At 33.1% G+C, this 15,749-nt stretch overlaps 1 protein-coding gene across 7 annotated transcripts in view; it reads left to right on the forward strand.

The window, feature by feature from the left end:
* Positions 1-15,749, forward strand: part of LOC143244087 (trafficking kinesin-binding protein 1-like) — a 142,765-nt gene that overhangs the window by 62,945 nt on the left and 64,071 nt on the right. For 5 of the 7 annotated variants that reach the window (XM_076488165.1, XM_076488182.1, XM_076488191.1 and 2 more), the window contains exons 2-3: positions 13,239-13,422; positions 14,773-14,877. In XM_076488165.1, coding sequence (XP_076344280.1) covers positions 13,239-13,422; positions 14,773-14,877 — 289 coding nt within the window. Of the gene's footprint in view, positions 1-6,732; positions 6,829-13,238; positions 13,423-14,772; positions 14,878-15,749 lie in introns of those variants that run through there. The other 2 variants (XM_076488146.1, XM_076488221.1) reach the window with 1 other exon arrangement.

Consider the following 15,749-nt stretch of genomic DNA (forward strand, 5'->3'; position numbering starts at 1 on the left):
CAAATCAATCCTCTTTTCGTTTCTTCACCAGACAACATACTTAAAATCTACAAAACGTACATTAGACCAACAATAGAATATGCATCACCTGCCTGGATTAACATAGCACCCACACATGTACAGAAACTTCAACGTATACAAAATTCTGTACTAACTTCAGCATATAAAGTACCACGTAGCACCTCAACCACATTCATGCACAAGTATGCAAACATAGATACAATAGCTGAAAGACTCTTGCATAATTCTCTAAAATATTTCAATAAGAATTGGCATAAAAATGACTTAATGTGTGATCTCGACAGATATCACGTACATGATGTAAATGGTCCAAAATACCTCTCCCCGTTTAACATATATTTAAGAAATGTAACACAAGCTGGCCACTATGCACTAGACACTTAGTCCTTGTTTCTTTATATTTTTATAATTATTATTTTCTTTTTTAATCATTTTTTTATCTCTTTTTGAATTATTATTCAAGTATTGAATAATAATAATTATTATTACTTTCTTTGTGTGTGTGTGTGTGTGTTACTACAAGTAGTAGTAGCATTCTCTCATTTGAGAAAAAGGAGAATAATACAAAAAAAATATATATATATATGAAAATACAAAAAAAATATATGGAACAAAATTAAATGAAGAAAAAAAAACAAAAAAAAACTTCTTGTTCGTCCATGCATGGACTGAGCCCTGAAATGGACCTGAGTATGATGTTATACTTTTACTCTGGCCCAAAGCTTAAAAAAAACAACAAAAAAAACCCTAAGACAGACGCTATAATCGTTCGGGAGGGAGGAAGAGGTCAAATGTACCTGACCCTCCTGGGTATTTAACAACATCAATGCCCAAATACCCACACAGTCAAACTTTCTTCACCTTGTCAAACGACTTCCCTCTGATTCAGCTATCCTAATTTTTCTTGCTAAGCTTTCTTGATTTGTCGAGTCATCCACTTCATTTTTCTCTCTCTTTTTTAAGCCACGTTTTCTTTTATTCACAATTTCCGAACTATTTTTAGTTTTATTCAGAATTTTACTTTGGAATGTAATTAAACAGATGGGTGTTAGAAGTGTTCAACTGAAATGAAAAGCTTAGTGCTGTAAACATACCATCTTTTAATTCGAATGTTAAATGGTATCTCAGGTTCCTAATTTACTGTATACAGGTATTGAACGAGCTTTCTGTGAATGCTATCACGTATTAAAAAAATAATAAAATTCCAGATCGAGTGGTATATGAATGTACTCCTTCTACGTAAGAATTTAGAACTGTAATCACTTAATGTCTAATATTGACAAATATTAATTTAAAATGAATTATTATATTTAGAGCACGCTTTTTGCTTCCAGTATTCGAAACAGTAGTTGAACATGAAACTTTCGCTTGAGGTTCGAGTATTCGAACAATTTGAACGCCTTCAACACATCTATTGACTTTCATAGGCATAGGTTTAGGTCATTATCACTATGGTTATTTGAATTGTTAATAAAGTAGCTTATTAACAATAGCTAGAGTCTCGGGTTTGACGTATCATATAAGAATAATAACAAAACGTGTTACTACGTCTACAAAATCCCTCTACCATAAGGACTATTTACAAGTTATTTATGAGGGAAATACCCTCAAACTTAGTAATGTTAATGTCTTACAGTGGTTAGGCCTGAAGAATGGTTTAGTTCCTTAGTTGTATTTGCAACAAGTTTTTCTTTCTAAAATGTGGGTTTAATTGACGTAAGCGGTTATTTTCTGAATAAATATTTGTAGCGATCAATAAGTAACACTAAAATGTGTGTTGGACCCATATACAAGCTTGCTACATGGTGATGCTATTCCGAAAACAGTTAATACTGTAACAAAGTAGATGCGTGTATGTTACACTTAGAGAAACTATTCCCAACAGAGTAGGTGCCTAATAACACTTAATATAGGTTTTTCCTTTTGGGTTTGTTTGTTATTTAGGACTTTTTATCAACAAGTTATATAGAATAGGCTTAATCTATTTGTAGGTTACCTTGTTTCGTTTAGATCTACATAGTTCGCTTACTTTTGATCAGAATTTCTTAATGTTAACCAATGAAAAGATACAGTATAACCAAGCTACTATTTCATTACGATAACAAGCACATTGGTAAGTACATCTTAACACAATTCTAACAAACACTGTGCAGAGGATATGGTTTGAGCACTAAAGTCTGTACTAGTTAAATATTGTCATTCACCATTCACTATAGTTATTGTCAAGTGTTAGATGGATGCACGTGTCTTACGCCAGAAACTGGCGGTTTTATGAAAATGAGAATAAGTCGTTTATCAACAGGCTTTCAGCAGTTATGAGTTATAAGTAGATACTAGTTATCACTTATAGAAAAATAACGTAAACATTAAAAAGAAAAGCATTCTATCCAAACAAGGATTCTCAGTGATGAACCACGATACTTTGATACAGAGGGCGTTTGTGGATAGCGGAACAACTCAATACAGAAGAGACATAATTTGGTGAAATTTTGTTTTGTTAACAAAACTAAAGAATGAGATACCTGTGTTTTGTTCATTACGAGTATCGAAACTTGAATTTAAGTGTCGTGAAAACTTCTGACCTTCAAATTCTGTCCGAAATGGATATATATATATATATATATAATGAAATTTTTCTGGAGAAAAATATTTCTCTTGATTTGAATTACAGAATGATCTGACATAATTTACAGTTTACTAAACTGATACGAAAAAATGTGAATAATAATAAAAAAAGTTACAGAATAAATATTCAATCATTTATTGGATCAATACCATCATGCTTTGTCATATTTCATAAAGTTCTAACAACTTACAATTTAATATGCAAGTGTTAATATTTCCTACAATAAAGTTCTAACAACTTACAATTTAATGTGCAAGTGTTAATATTTCCTACAATAAAGTTCTAACAACTTACAATTTAATGTGCAAGTGTTAATATTTCCTACAATAAAGTTCTAACAACTTACAATTTAATATGCAAGTGTTAATATTTCCTACAATAAAGTTCTAACAACTTACAATTTAATATGCAAGTGTTAGTATTTCCTACAATAAAGTTCTAACAACTTACAATTTAATATGCAAGTGTTAATATTTCCTACAATAAAGTTCTAACAACTCACAATTTAATATACAAGTGTTAATATTTCCTACAATAAAGTTCTAACAACCTACAATTTAATATGAAAGTGTTAATATTTCCTACAATAACGTTCTGACAACTTACAATTTAATATGCAAGTGTTAATATTTCCTACAATAAAGTTCTAACAACCTACAATTTAATATGCAAGTGTTAATATTTCCTACAATAACGTTCTAACAACTCACAATTAAATATACAAGTGTTAGTATTTCCTACAATAAAGTTCTAACAACCTACAATTTAATATGCAAGTGTTAATATTTCCTACAATATTTCAACATTAACGGTTTGTCATTTTTCTGAATAATGAGCAAGTTAATTATGTAATATAGTGATTGGTAGGATCTAACGTTAAAATAAACAAATAATATAGCGTTAAATTATTTAACCTAATTGTTGTATGTGGTGATAACATTAATGTAAAGGCACCTTATGACACTTTAATTCAGTTCTCATTATGAGAGTTGTTTTCAAGTAATTTGATATTATAAATAACATTTCAACCTCTACTGAATTTGAATTCCCGCCGTCGAACCTGTTCGTACTTTCATCCGTAGGGACGTTATAATGTTATGGTCAATCTTACTATTCGTTAATAAAAGAGTATTTTGTTTGTGTGTTTGTAGCTAAGCAGAAAGCTACGCAATGCCCACGACGGGTATCGAAATCCGGTTTCTAGCAGTGTAATTCCGCAGACATAACGCTGTGCCACTAGGGGGGAGCAGTAACATAGCATTTGTTTTCGTTTTGTGTTTGAATTTCGCGCAAAGCTACGCAAGGGCTATTCGCGCTAGCCGTCCCTAATTTGGCAGTGTTAGACTAGAGGGAGAACAGCTAGTCATTAGCACTGACGGCCAAACTCTTGGGCTACTCTCTTACCAACGAATAGTGGGATTGACCATTACGTTATAACGGCTGTAAAGGCGAGCATCTTTGGTGCGACGAGGGTTCAAACCCGCGACCTTCAAATTACGAGACGAAAGCCTTAACCCACCTGGCCATGCCTAGCTATAAAGAGTATCCTAAGAGTTTACGGTCGATGGTATTCGCCAGCTACTGTCCCTCTTGTCTGTCACTGCTAAGCCTTTCTGCGAAATTATAAACAAATAAAATAACCTCTGCTATTTTTATCGTGCTACAAAAATCCCGTGAAGCTTTGGTTTGGAGCGAAAGGTCTCTCGGGGACTGGATATAACAGATATATCGCAGGTGACGTATAATTGTTCACTTTTCTGCCACTCGAAAGTTCCAACTAATAAGTTGTAGCTGAGTTACCGAGACATACATTAAAATATTTTATTCAATAAACGTAGTTTTCACTGTTTTAGTTCTATTTTGAAGCAAAGAAAGTTTAAATAAACCACCAAAACAACATTCACTTCACGCTATTCGTCTATCTTTGCTTAACTCGAGTTCATTTTTGTAACTTCACTAATCTAATTTCGTCAATCCTTGGGTCATATTAAAAACAATTTGATTTTAATAACAAGCATTAAATTATTTTAAAATATTCTATCAGGTCTACATTATTCAGTCTGTTACCTGCACATCTAATGTTTATATGTTTGTATGTGCGAGGCATCCATGAAAACTGTAACTGATTCGATTGTGGTAACAACAAAAGTCAGGTAAAGGTATATTGTACTTTTTCAGTTAATCGTGTGAAATATGTTCTTATTGGAAATGTAAATTGAAGCTGAATGTAAATAGGCCCCCAGTGGGATAGCGGTAAGTCTTCGGATTTACAACGTTATAATCAGAGGTTTGATTCCTCTCGGTGGACGCAGCAGATAGTCCGATGTCGCTTTTCTATCGTAAAAAAAAACAAAACCAACCAGAATTCTGAATAAAAATCAAAACCGTTTAGATCAGGGGTTCTTAACCAGGGGTGCCCGCACCCCTAGGGGGTGCGAAGATGATTCCCAAGGGGTGCGAGGATGCCCATGAATAATTAAAGCAAATCTATATTTTTACATAAGAGTATGCTTTATATTCTTATATTTAAGTTTCCAGGGGGTGCGAGAAATGATTACTGATTTGAAAGGGGTGCAAACACTGAAAAAGGTTAAGAACCACTGGTTTAGACGATAGTGTTAACATTGAGTGAAACTAGGCATCTATGAAAAACTTTAACAGATTAAATGTCGTTTCGTGCGAGAGGGGTGAGGTCTTAATTTCTCTAGGGATCGTTACTGATATGGTGATTCTCCTGACGGTGGGAAATGTCGACATGGTATGTTGTAGTTGCTGAAAAAAGCGAAGATACAATAACAGGGATCATGTTTTAAATAACAGGACAGATATTGTTTTGGGTTTCTGCTAATAAATAAAGATGGTGTACACTGGATTAGATCGTCAACTGTCGTGTTTGTTTTCACACCGAGAGTGCACAGTAGTATATAGTCTGAAAATAATTCAACTTGTACGTTTTAAAACTGGGCATGACATTTCTGTGAAAAAAATAATTTTAGGAATTATTATGTTTTATGAATAATAATTTTTCGTGGTGTGAATAAGTTTTTCTATGTTTTATTTTTAATTATTTGAGGTTATTCGACAATGCGGCGATCCAAAATGGCCACTGTAAAAGAGAAGATGAAATGTTTAACTGTGTTGTGCACAGTGTGCAGTGTTTATATGCACACGCAGTGCAACATACTCCAGTCGTAAAGGTAAATCGGATCACAACATATGATGAAGTAAACAAATCGGATCACAACATATGATGAAGTAAACAAATCGGATCACAACATAGGATGAAGTAAATAAATCGGATCACAACATATGATGAAGTAAACAAATCGGATCACAATATATGATGAAGTAAACAAATCGGATCACAACATATGATGAAGTAAATAAATCGGATCAGCACATATGATGAAGTAAATAAATCGGATCAGCACATATGATGAAGTAAATAAATCGGATCACAACATATGATGAAGTAAATAAATCGGATCAGCACATATGATGAAGTAAATAAATCGGATCACAACATATGATGAAGTAAATAAATCGGATCACAACATATGATGAAATAAATAAATCGGATCACAACATATAACTATGTACCATGTGTTTACCTAGACTATAAACTTGAAGAAAACTTGTGTGTCACTGACCATTTGTCTGAGATGTCATTAATCACTGTTTTGCAACAAACTTAAGAAAACTGACCTTTACTCTCCAGGTAGTGATAACTGTTTTTTATTCCAGGCAAAGATTCCCCATTGCGACTACATTAGGGTTAGTAGTACAAGAACACTGTTTTTAGCAAAAACCTTTTATAAACAATAACATAAAATAATCTTACAAATACAACTAATTAACATAAGTTGCCCGAAGTGTGCATAACGAAGACATTGTGCATAAGAGCTACAATATTTTTTTTTTGGAGTTCTATATTGTAACGGTATTTTCTGTCGTACAAACGTGAGAGTCAACACTGATTCTTCAGTTGTACAAACGTGAGAGTCAACACTGATTCTTCAGTTGTACAAACATGACAGTCAACACTGATTCTTCAGTTGTACAAACATGACAGTCAACACTGATTCTTCAGTTGTACAAACATGACAGTCAACACTGGTAAACAGGATCTCATCATTCAGTTGTTACGTAAGGTTCATCTCATCCATCTATCAACGAGACAAGTAAGAAAATTCGTTTAATTCTGCTTGTCATATATTTAGGTCATTGTGTAGGTAACGTTATAGAGGGCAGTGTTCAAAGTTAGCACGCACTTCACGTGCGACGGTGCACGTAGGCTTTTGTCCTGCCGGCTGGTTTTCCCGGAATATTTACACACTTTTATCTGACGTACAATTCGTGATGACGAGAATCCACTTGAAGTAGAAACGTTTTCTCAAGACGACTCGTATGGTATTTGAACTTATTAAAGTACAACCTGAAGATGACCTAAGAAGGTCGAAACGTTTTTCTGTACTTTAAATATAGTTCTTATACCAATACCAGCCGTTTTGAGAATACATTCTGACGTACCATACTCCGCGGTATGGTTGAATTATTTGAACTACAGAACAGGTACATAGTTTCGATAGTAAAACCTTTCCCGTGTTATCATATGTGGGACCAAATGCTGATTACAAACTCTGACATCACATCAGTGTGTATTTTAGGTAAAACTGATGTTTCAGTACACCTAATAAATATAAATTTATTTGTTACGGATTAACATCTGGTAGTCCTTACCTAGTCATACTGGTGACTTTAATATTAGAACCGGATATGGCGATACAGAACCTGCATACTACATAGAAAGTAATGATAAAATCTGAGAGTCATTCTTATATATTACCAGAAAGCTGTTTTACAAAAAAAAAAATTACTTAGCGTCAAAAACAGAAAAACAAACTGTATTAGAAGTTAATTGTAACAATTTTCGGTTACGCTTTTTTAAATTAAATTGTTATATTTTAGAGAGAAGTTTATCTTGCAACTAGATGATTGGACGAATCTTCAAAGTTGTCAGCTGATATTGGTAACTTTAAGTAGGAAACATTCTCGTCGAATCTTCACGTAAAGTTTGATACATTAGACAGACAATGAGGTAACAATTTCAGACAAAATTCACAGAGACATGAGTATTATTTTGAATTTGGTTTGTTTTGAATTTCGCACATAGTTATCGAGGGCTATCTGCGCTAAACGTCCCTAATTTAGCATTGTAAGACTACAAGGAAGGCAGCTACTTATCACTACCCACCGCCAACTTTTGGGCTACTCTTTTACCAATGAATAGGGGGATTGACTGTAACATTATAACGCCTCCACGGTTGAAAGGGCGAGCATGTTTGGGGCGACGGGGATTCAAACTCGTGACCCTCAGATTACGAGTCTAACGCCTTAACCCACCTGGCCATGTCGGACCGTTATTTTAAGTAAACTAAACTAGAGCAGCTAACATGGATGACTACAGTTTACAGAGACAGACAAACAAGGGTTGTAGCTCATTCTTTAAAGTGTGTACGTTTTCAACTGTTTGTTGGTTTAATTGAACTAAGTTTTCAGAATTATAAGAACAAGATTTATTAGCTGTTTTCTACTCTGATTGAATAAAATTGAACTAAATTGAACTTAGTTTATAGAGTTATAAGAACAAGATTTATTTACTGATTGATTCTCTAATTGAATAAAATTGAACTAATTTGAACTTAGTTTATAGAGTTATTAGAACAAGATTTATTAACTGATTGATACTCTAATTGAATAAAATTGAACTAATTTGAACTTAGTTTATAGAGTTATTAGAACAAGATTTATTAACTGATTGATACTCTAATTGAATAAAATTGAACTAATTTGAACTTAGTTTATAGAGTTATTACAACAAGATTTATTAACTGATTGATTCTCTAATTGAATAAAATTGAACTAATTTGAACTTAGTTTATAGAGTTATTAGAACAAGATTTATTAACTGATTGATACTCTAATTGAATAAAATTGAACTAATTTGAACTTAGTTTATAGAGTTATTAGAACAAGATTTATTAACTGATTGATACTCTAATTGAATAAAAGTGAACTAATTTGAACTTAGTTTATAGAGTTATTACAACAAGATTTATTAACTGATTGATTCTCTAATTGAATAAAATTGAACTAATTTGAACTTAGTTTATAGAGTTATTAGAACAAGATTTATTAACTGATTGATACTCTAATTGAATAAAATTGAACTAATTTGAACTTAGTTTATAGAGTTATTAGAACAAGATTTATTAACTGATTGATACTCTAATTGAATAAAAGTGAACTAATTTGAACTTAGTTTATAGAGTTATTACAACAAGATTTATTAACTGATTGACACTCTAATTGAATAAAATTGAACTAAACTGAACTTAGTTTATAGAGTTATAAAAACAAGTTTTAATAGCTTGAGAAACTGTACAGATACATGAGAACAATATTCTTATGCGACTACTATTTTAAAACTTTTATCTGGTTGTTAGTGTAAGAAAATACTAGATAATACTGTTTACAGATATATATGAACGAGGTCTTTTATCTGGTTGTTAGTGTAAGAAAATACTAGATAATACTGTTTACAGATATACATGAACGAGGTCTTTTATCTGGTTGTTAGTGTAAGAAAATACTAGATAATACTGTTTACAGATATACATGAACGAGGTCTTTTATTTGGTTGTTAGTGTAAGAAAACACTAGATAATACTGTTTACAGATATACATGAACGAGGTCTTTTATCTGGTTGTTAGTGTAAGAAAATACTAGATAATACTGTTTACAGTGCTAGAGGATGAACTCTCTAACATTGTTAAATCCAATATATTCAATATAAGGACTAGAGATGAACAAAAATGACCGCTGGCGTCCTCTATATTTGTGTGAACAAGTTATTTGTTTCATTATTTAGTTTTGGTTATCATCTTTAAATATAAAAAACAGGTCTGTGTGTGTTTCTATATTTTATTACTGTAAATTTTCCTGGTTATTTGGCATCAGTTCAAAATAAAGCAGATGTGCTTCAGTGTTGAACAAAAGAGGATTTTCCCCCCAATGAAACAAACATTAAGTTTCCGTTTGGTAGGGTTAACGTGACATTGATAAGACAAAACGCGTGGTTCCACTTATTCACGTGAAGTTTTGATTTTTTTTTTTAGAGTTTCAGTTGTTAAAGCTTTCCTCATCAATTCAGTTACTGTACGAGTAACTTTAATTAATACGTAAAGAACGATGTTTATTACACCTAGTAAACATAAAGTTATTTGCTGTAGAGTTAAGTACTGTTAGCCCTTACCTAGTTATCTTGTTTGTTTAATAATAAATAGTCCTGGGTCGATGGTACACAGTCAAGCAACTTCATACTCTCGGGGCCCGGCATGGCCAAGCGTGCTAAGGCGTGCGACTCGTAATCTGAGGGTCGCGGGTTCGCATCCCCTTCGTGCCAAACATGCTCGCCCTTTCAGCCGTGGGGGCGTTATAATGTGACGGTCAATCCCACTATTCGTTGGTAAAAGAGTAGCCCAAGAGTTGGCGGTGGGTGGTGATGACTAGCTGCCTTCCCTCTAGTCTTACACTGCTAAATTAGGGACGGCTAGCACAAATAGCCCTGATGTAGCTTTGTGCGAAATTGAAAAACAAAAAAACAAACAAAACAATCACACACTCGGGTGAAACACGAAAAAAAACTGACTCAGGGGGACTACCGACAATTAAAAAATCACTCATGTAGTTCACCTAGAAATAAAATCGTGATGAAATCATGTTGTTGTCAACTGGGAAAGAACATCGTTCCACTTTGGATAGTTTTGCAATACATTTGTAAAAGGTTATATGTTTTCTTAAGGTTAAAAAAGCTTGTGTTTGTTCACCAGTAACACGAATGGCGGAGCACATTGTAATTCTTCAGTCTGTTGCTACTAAAAGCGAACTGAGATAAAATGTTCACAGAAGTAAAAGAACAAGGTTTTATAGTGACTGGACGTACTCACTGTAAACATAAAAATCGTACTTAAAGAAGAGAGTTTTTATTATGTGTGGCACCACACGTTGTTGTGAGGAATACAAGCAATGCGAAATAGTTGTAATTGAAGAAGAAAATATAAGGCCTATCAAGTAAATAAAGATCGTGAAACTGTTATTTTAATAGGTTCAAGAAACTTTGATGAAATATAACAAAGAACGTAGATGGACCCAAAACAACAGACTAGTTTCAATGGTTAAGCAATCACATTTACGGTTCGAGCTTGTCAGTCATCGTAATTTTAACGTTGAGTTTCCGTAAATGAGTGAAGTCGACGTCACAAGAAAGTGACGTTCAGTGTCACGCGTAGCACGGGTATCTTTGCATCGAACAAATTATTCGTGCGCCACGTTTCAAATTGTTAAAAGAACTGACACCCACAATATTAATATTACTCCGGATACATTTATTAGTTGAATAATTAAATTCAAGACGTCAGTTGTTGTTGTATAAGCGCCTTTTCTAAGCTGTCTCTTGACAAATATACGTTAACAATATTAGGCTAAGGAATCTCTAGCAGCATATAATAATCCTGTGTGACTTAAAATATAGACCGTGTAATTTTAAAATGTATGTACAATCGCAATAATGTTTATTTTCAATTACTGATTTGTTTTTATTCTAAATATTTAAACTGTACTTGTGTGGTGTACCCTCCACCCACGCTGATAAAATTGACATATTTAACGACTAAAGTTCAAGTGACGAACCTCTTTATGAAATACGTAAAGTGTGGAGAAAGACACGTGCGAGTGACGTCAATATTTATTCGATGTTGTAATAACTGCTGGTAGATAATATTTCAGTGATAATTGTAACAAAAGGTTAAGTATCAGCTGAATTTCTGAAAGCAGAGATAAATTTTACCTCATAAAATTGTTTAAAATAAGGGACCGTCTCAAATAACTAATGTAAAACATATTTGCTTCTGAATTTTTGTGTTTTAACTGCAAAGCTGCATGCACATTGGATGACGTGTATCCTGGCTTCCGCGGGAATCGAAACTTCAATTTAGTTTTATAAACCCTCTATATCTACCGTTGAACCATCTGTTCGCTCTCTACACTTGATGGTTTAAAAATCCTTTAATGGACGAAATTGATGATAACAAATGTCTGTACTGAAGTCATTAGGGACTCTTCACTTGTCTTCTATAAGACACGTTCCGTATCTGTAGTATGTGTCCATTTACAAAATAGACCATAAAAACGACTGTACACCTATGTAGCATGTGTCAGTTTACAAAATATACCATAAAAACGACTGTACACCTATAGAATGGGTCCATTTGCAAAATATGCAGTAAAATGACTGTATACCTGTAGAGCATGCGTCTCTTTACGAAAGATAATACCATAAAAGCAACTGTATACTTGTGTAGCATGTGCCTGTTTACAAAGAAAACAATGTGAAAACGACTGCATACCTGTTTAGCATATGCCAGTTTCCAAAGGTGTTGCTGTAAAATGACTGTTTGTTGGTATATTTGTCTATTTGTAGAAAAAAAAAAAGTACTCGGTTGTTGCAGGTAAAAGGAAACATTAAGTAATTTTCAGTGCGTGAGGAATAAATATAGGAACATGTTTTAAAAGAAAGCAAACACAGTGAAGAATGCATTCTAAGCAGAAAGTTAATTATTCAAATGAGGGAATATATTCTATTTTGTGTTTACAGAAAACAAATAAAATAGCTTTTCTGTAAAAACGAAATAAAATATCATAGCTTCTTGAGATACAGTATCGTTAAATAGATCAAAATTAGAAAGCTCACATAAAGTACTGCACTGGTCAGATGTTGCTTTAAGCTACAAACGTTATGAGGCAAAAAATGTAATGGCCATTATGCTATTAACTTAAGCTGAGGAAATACCAAACATACTGATATGTTTGTCTAATGACAAGGTATGCTCTCTATTATTCGGTAACTAAGGTGTAGTAGTTTGGTATAGGTTTAGTTAACAATTGATTAGGTTTGTTAGGAGAACTTCTTCAGAGGTTTGATGTGGCAAAGCATGTTTGGTTATATTGTTAAAACTATTTGTAGCTTTGATCATTGTTTGCATTAACAATTAAATATATCAGTAATATTTTGTTAATACTCACTATACAATCACTTAAAATATTTTATTATTATCATTTTATTATAATAATGTGAATATATATATATATATATATCTTATTGATATTAATTTACTTGTATTGCCATCTGTTGTTAAAATATTAAAATACTTTATAGTGAGGTTTCTTTTTTTATATTTCACTCCTGCAAAATTCATCAATGCTTATCACAGAGCAAATAACTTTTTTACTTTTTTTCTTGAAGTCTAGGCAAAGAAGTTTCTCAAAATACAATCCGAAATAAAACTCTGGCAGTTACTAGCTGTCAAAAATCTGTGAAGAAAATACCGACAAATCTGACTTGCTAAAAACTTGTAGTGTATAGAATTTTCTGCTTTGCTTAACTTGATAAAAACTATTACAAGCAAACGTTGTCATGGTTACACCATGATCCTAACTTGTCTATTAAGCGTGATGAATATTTGATTTTAGGACACGTGTTCTCAACATGTTCTGGGTCCTATCACATGGCAAAGAAAAGAGGTGGAAGATGCTAACACGTGCACTGACCATTCTGTAAACACAGACCACAACTTTCCAACACCGCACTACAAGCAATATGGCGAAAGGCGGACCGAACGCGCTAAGACTTTTTGTCACGTGGGAACCATTACTGGTAAGATCGAGTTTAATTTTTTTTGTGATTTCGAGAAAAATGTTTTTTTATTGTAATAAATGTTTTGTTTACTTGATTTTTTACTGAGGGGTTTGCACTGTGGATGATCGTTTATTTATATCTGAAAAACATATCTTTAAGGCTATCTGGTAATTAAGGGGTATTTGATTATTACTATTCTATAATGCATTCACGGTCCGAAAGTGCGGAGATCAGTTTTACGACAAGGGGATGCGAACCGTAAATTTTCACTTCACGAGCCAGGCACACTAATCGTTAAGCCACAAATGATACTTGGAAGTTTTAAGTATTCGTAACTTGAAAAAGAAATTCTAAAAGTAAGAATAAACCCAACAAGCGACAAATAACGAGAAATCTGAATGGCACCGTTCTGTACGATAGGCATTGCCTAGTGTCAAACGTTCAGGGCTACGTATCAGTTAGTCCAAGGCTTGCGCTGCGACACCACTGAACGTGTTCTTCACTTTCAGGTGTAGATGCATTATAAGAGTGGCTATTCAGAAAAATAGAAAACCCTAGGGATAGCAGGTGCTGACTAGTCTCTTCTCTCTCTCTGGTCAGTAGTTCAAAGTAAGAGACGCCTACACCTCAACTGTATAGTATCCCTCATATGGTCTTTTAATCCATGCGTGACATAAAGTATTACAGAGACGTAATTTTGCCCCCTAGTGGCACAACGGTATGTCCACGGACTTGGAACGCCTACAACCGCGTTCCATACTCATGGTGAGCAGGACACAGATAGTTCATTGTGTAGCTTTGTACTTCAAACAAATAAACTGATGGAAGTTTGGTCAATTAAAACAAAAGTTCCATCAAAGTTGATTTAGTTACAAGTTGTTGTGTTTAATGGTAGTTTGTACAGAAACTTACATAACTGTGGTTCAATAGATTGTTTTTGTTTTTTATGTGGGCAAAAACATTATTTATTTGGTTACAATAATTATTGCCAAATTGTTATGTATTGGCCCTGTGTTTGTTTATGTGTTATTAACCATAAAGTTACACAAATGGCTATTCGTTCTGTATTCATCGCGGGTTTCAAAATCCGATTTTTTACACTGTAAGCCCATATATCAGCCATGTTCATGTTAAATAACTAATGTATTTTGTATTTCGTTAAATATTTCTAAAGAAGAGAGAAACTATTTTCAAATACTCTCATCTTGGTATAATTGGAGATATTACTTGATCTCTCAGTTTTTTTATTAATTGTGTTTCTAAAAATCGAAATAACAAAATGAAAGGAGAACATAAGATGATAAGACATTTAAGAATATCTCATAATGAACATATATATATATTACAGATTTTCTTTTCTTTCCATAGATTTATGTAATAACCTGTGTACACCAGAGGTGGAGATACATAGCTTGATGAAAGACGACACTCCCATATACAAGCTACGAGTGGATACTGTCACCGAATTTGTAGGTTAGCAGAAGGACAGAAGGGCACATAATGTTGATTTGAGATATACTAAAAGTTTATCTTTTATGTGTGTGTTAGCACCCGTTTCCCAGTGCTGATAGTTAGATTACTGTAGTTTTTGTAGGTTAATTGGAAATGGTCCGATAGTGTATTAAGGATATTTTATTTTTGGATTTTTATCCGAGAAAAGTTATAAAAAAACATAAAAAAGACACACATTTTTATTTTTATTGACTTTAGTCTTTTATTTTAAAGACACAAGTAACTAAAAGAGTCGATTATAATTTCCCGCAAAACAATTAGCATCTAATGAGGTCATTAGACTTAATAACAAAAGAATGAAGGAAACAGAACATTATCAAACATTGTTATTTGTACAGTTTTTGCATCTTCAATACGTATCCTCAGCTAGGACTGACAAACGTTTTAGTTTATGAACTTGGATATGAACCCTCAATATCTAAATACGTGAAGAAAAAGGTAAATACACGTATAAAAATAATGACAGTGAATTAAAACAAACTTAAAATAACTGAGATCCGTGACTCAACGGTGAGCTTGTGGGATTATGATATAAAATTCAAGGTTAGATACCAGCAGTGGGCACAGCTTTAATAGTTCATATATGTCTCTGTTCTTTTTAAGTCTCTTTTCTTTTCGAAGTATGTTGATAAAATCAAGTGTCCAGTATAGATTAACTACATGTATGTATGTGGATAGCAAAGGTACAGAATATTTCAAGAAAGTGACCACTTCTATAAGAAATTGGTACGGGTTTGTACGGTTAAGTGACACTTGTTTTTGCTAATATTGGTAGCTTATCACACATGTATTGCTGGGAATGTTTGTTTGTTTTTGAATTTCACGCAAAGCTA

This window comes from Tachypleus tridentatus, chromosome 1, assembly GCF_004210375.1.
Source record: "Tachypleus tridentatus isolate NWPU-2018 chromosome 1, ASM421037v1, whole genome shotgun sequence".
NCBI lineage: Eukaryota > Metazoa > Arthropoda > Merostomata > Xiphosura > Limulidae > Tachypleus > Tachypleus tridentatus.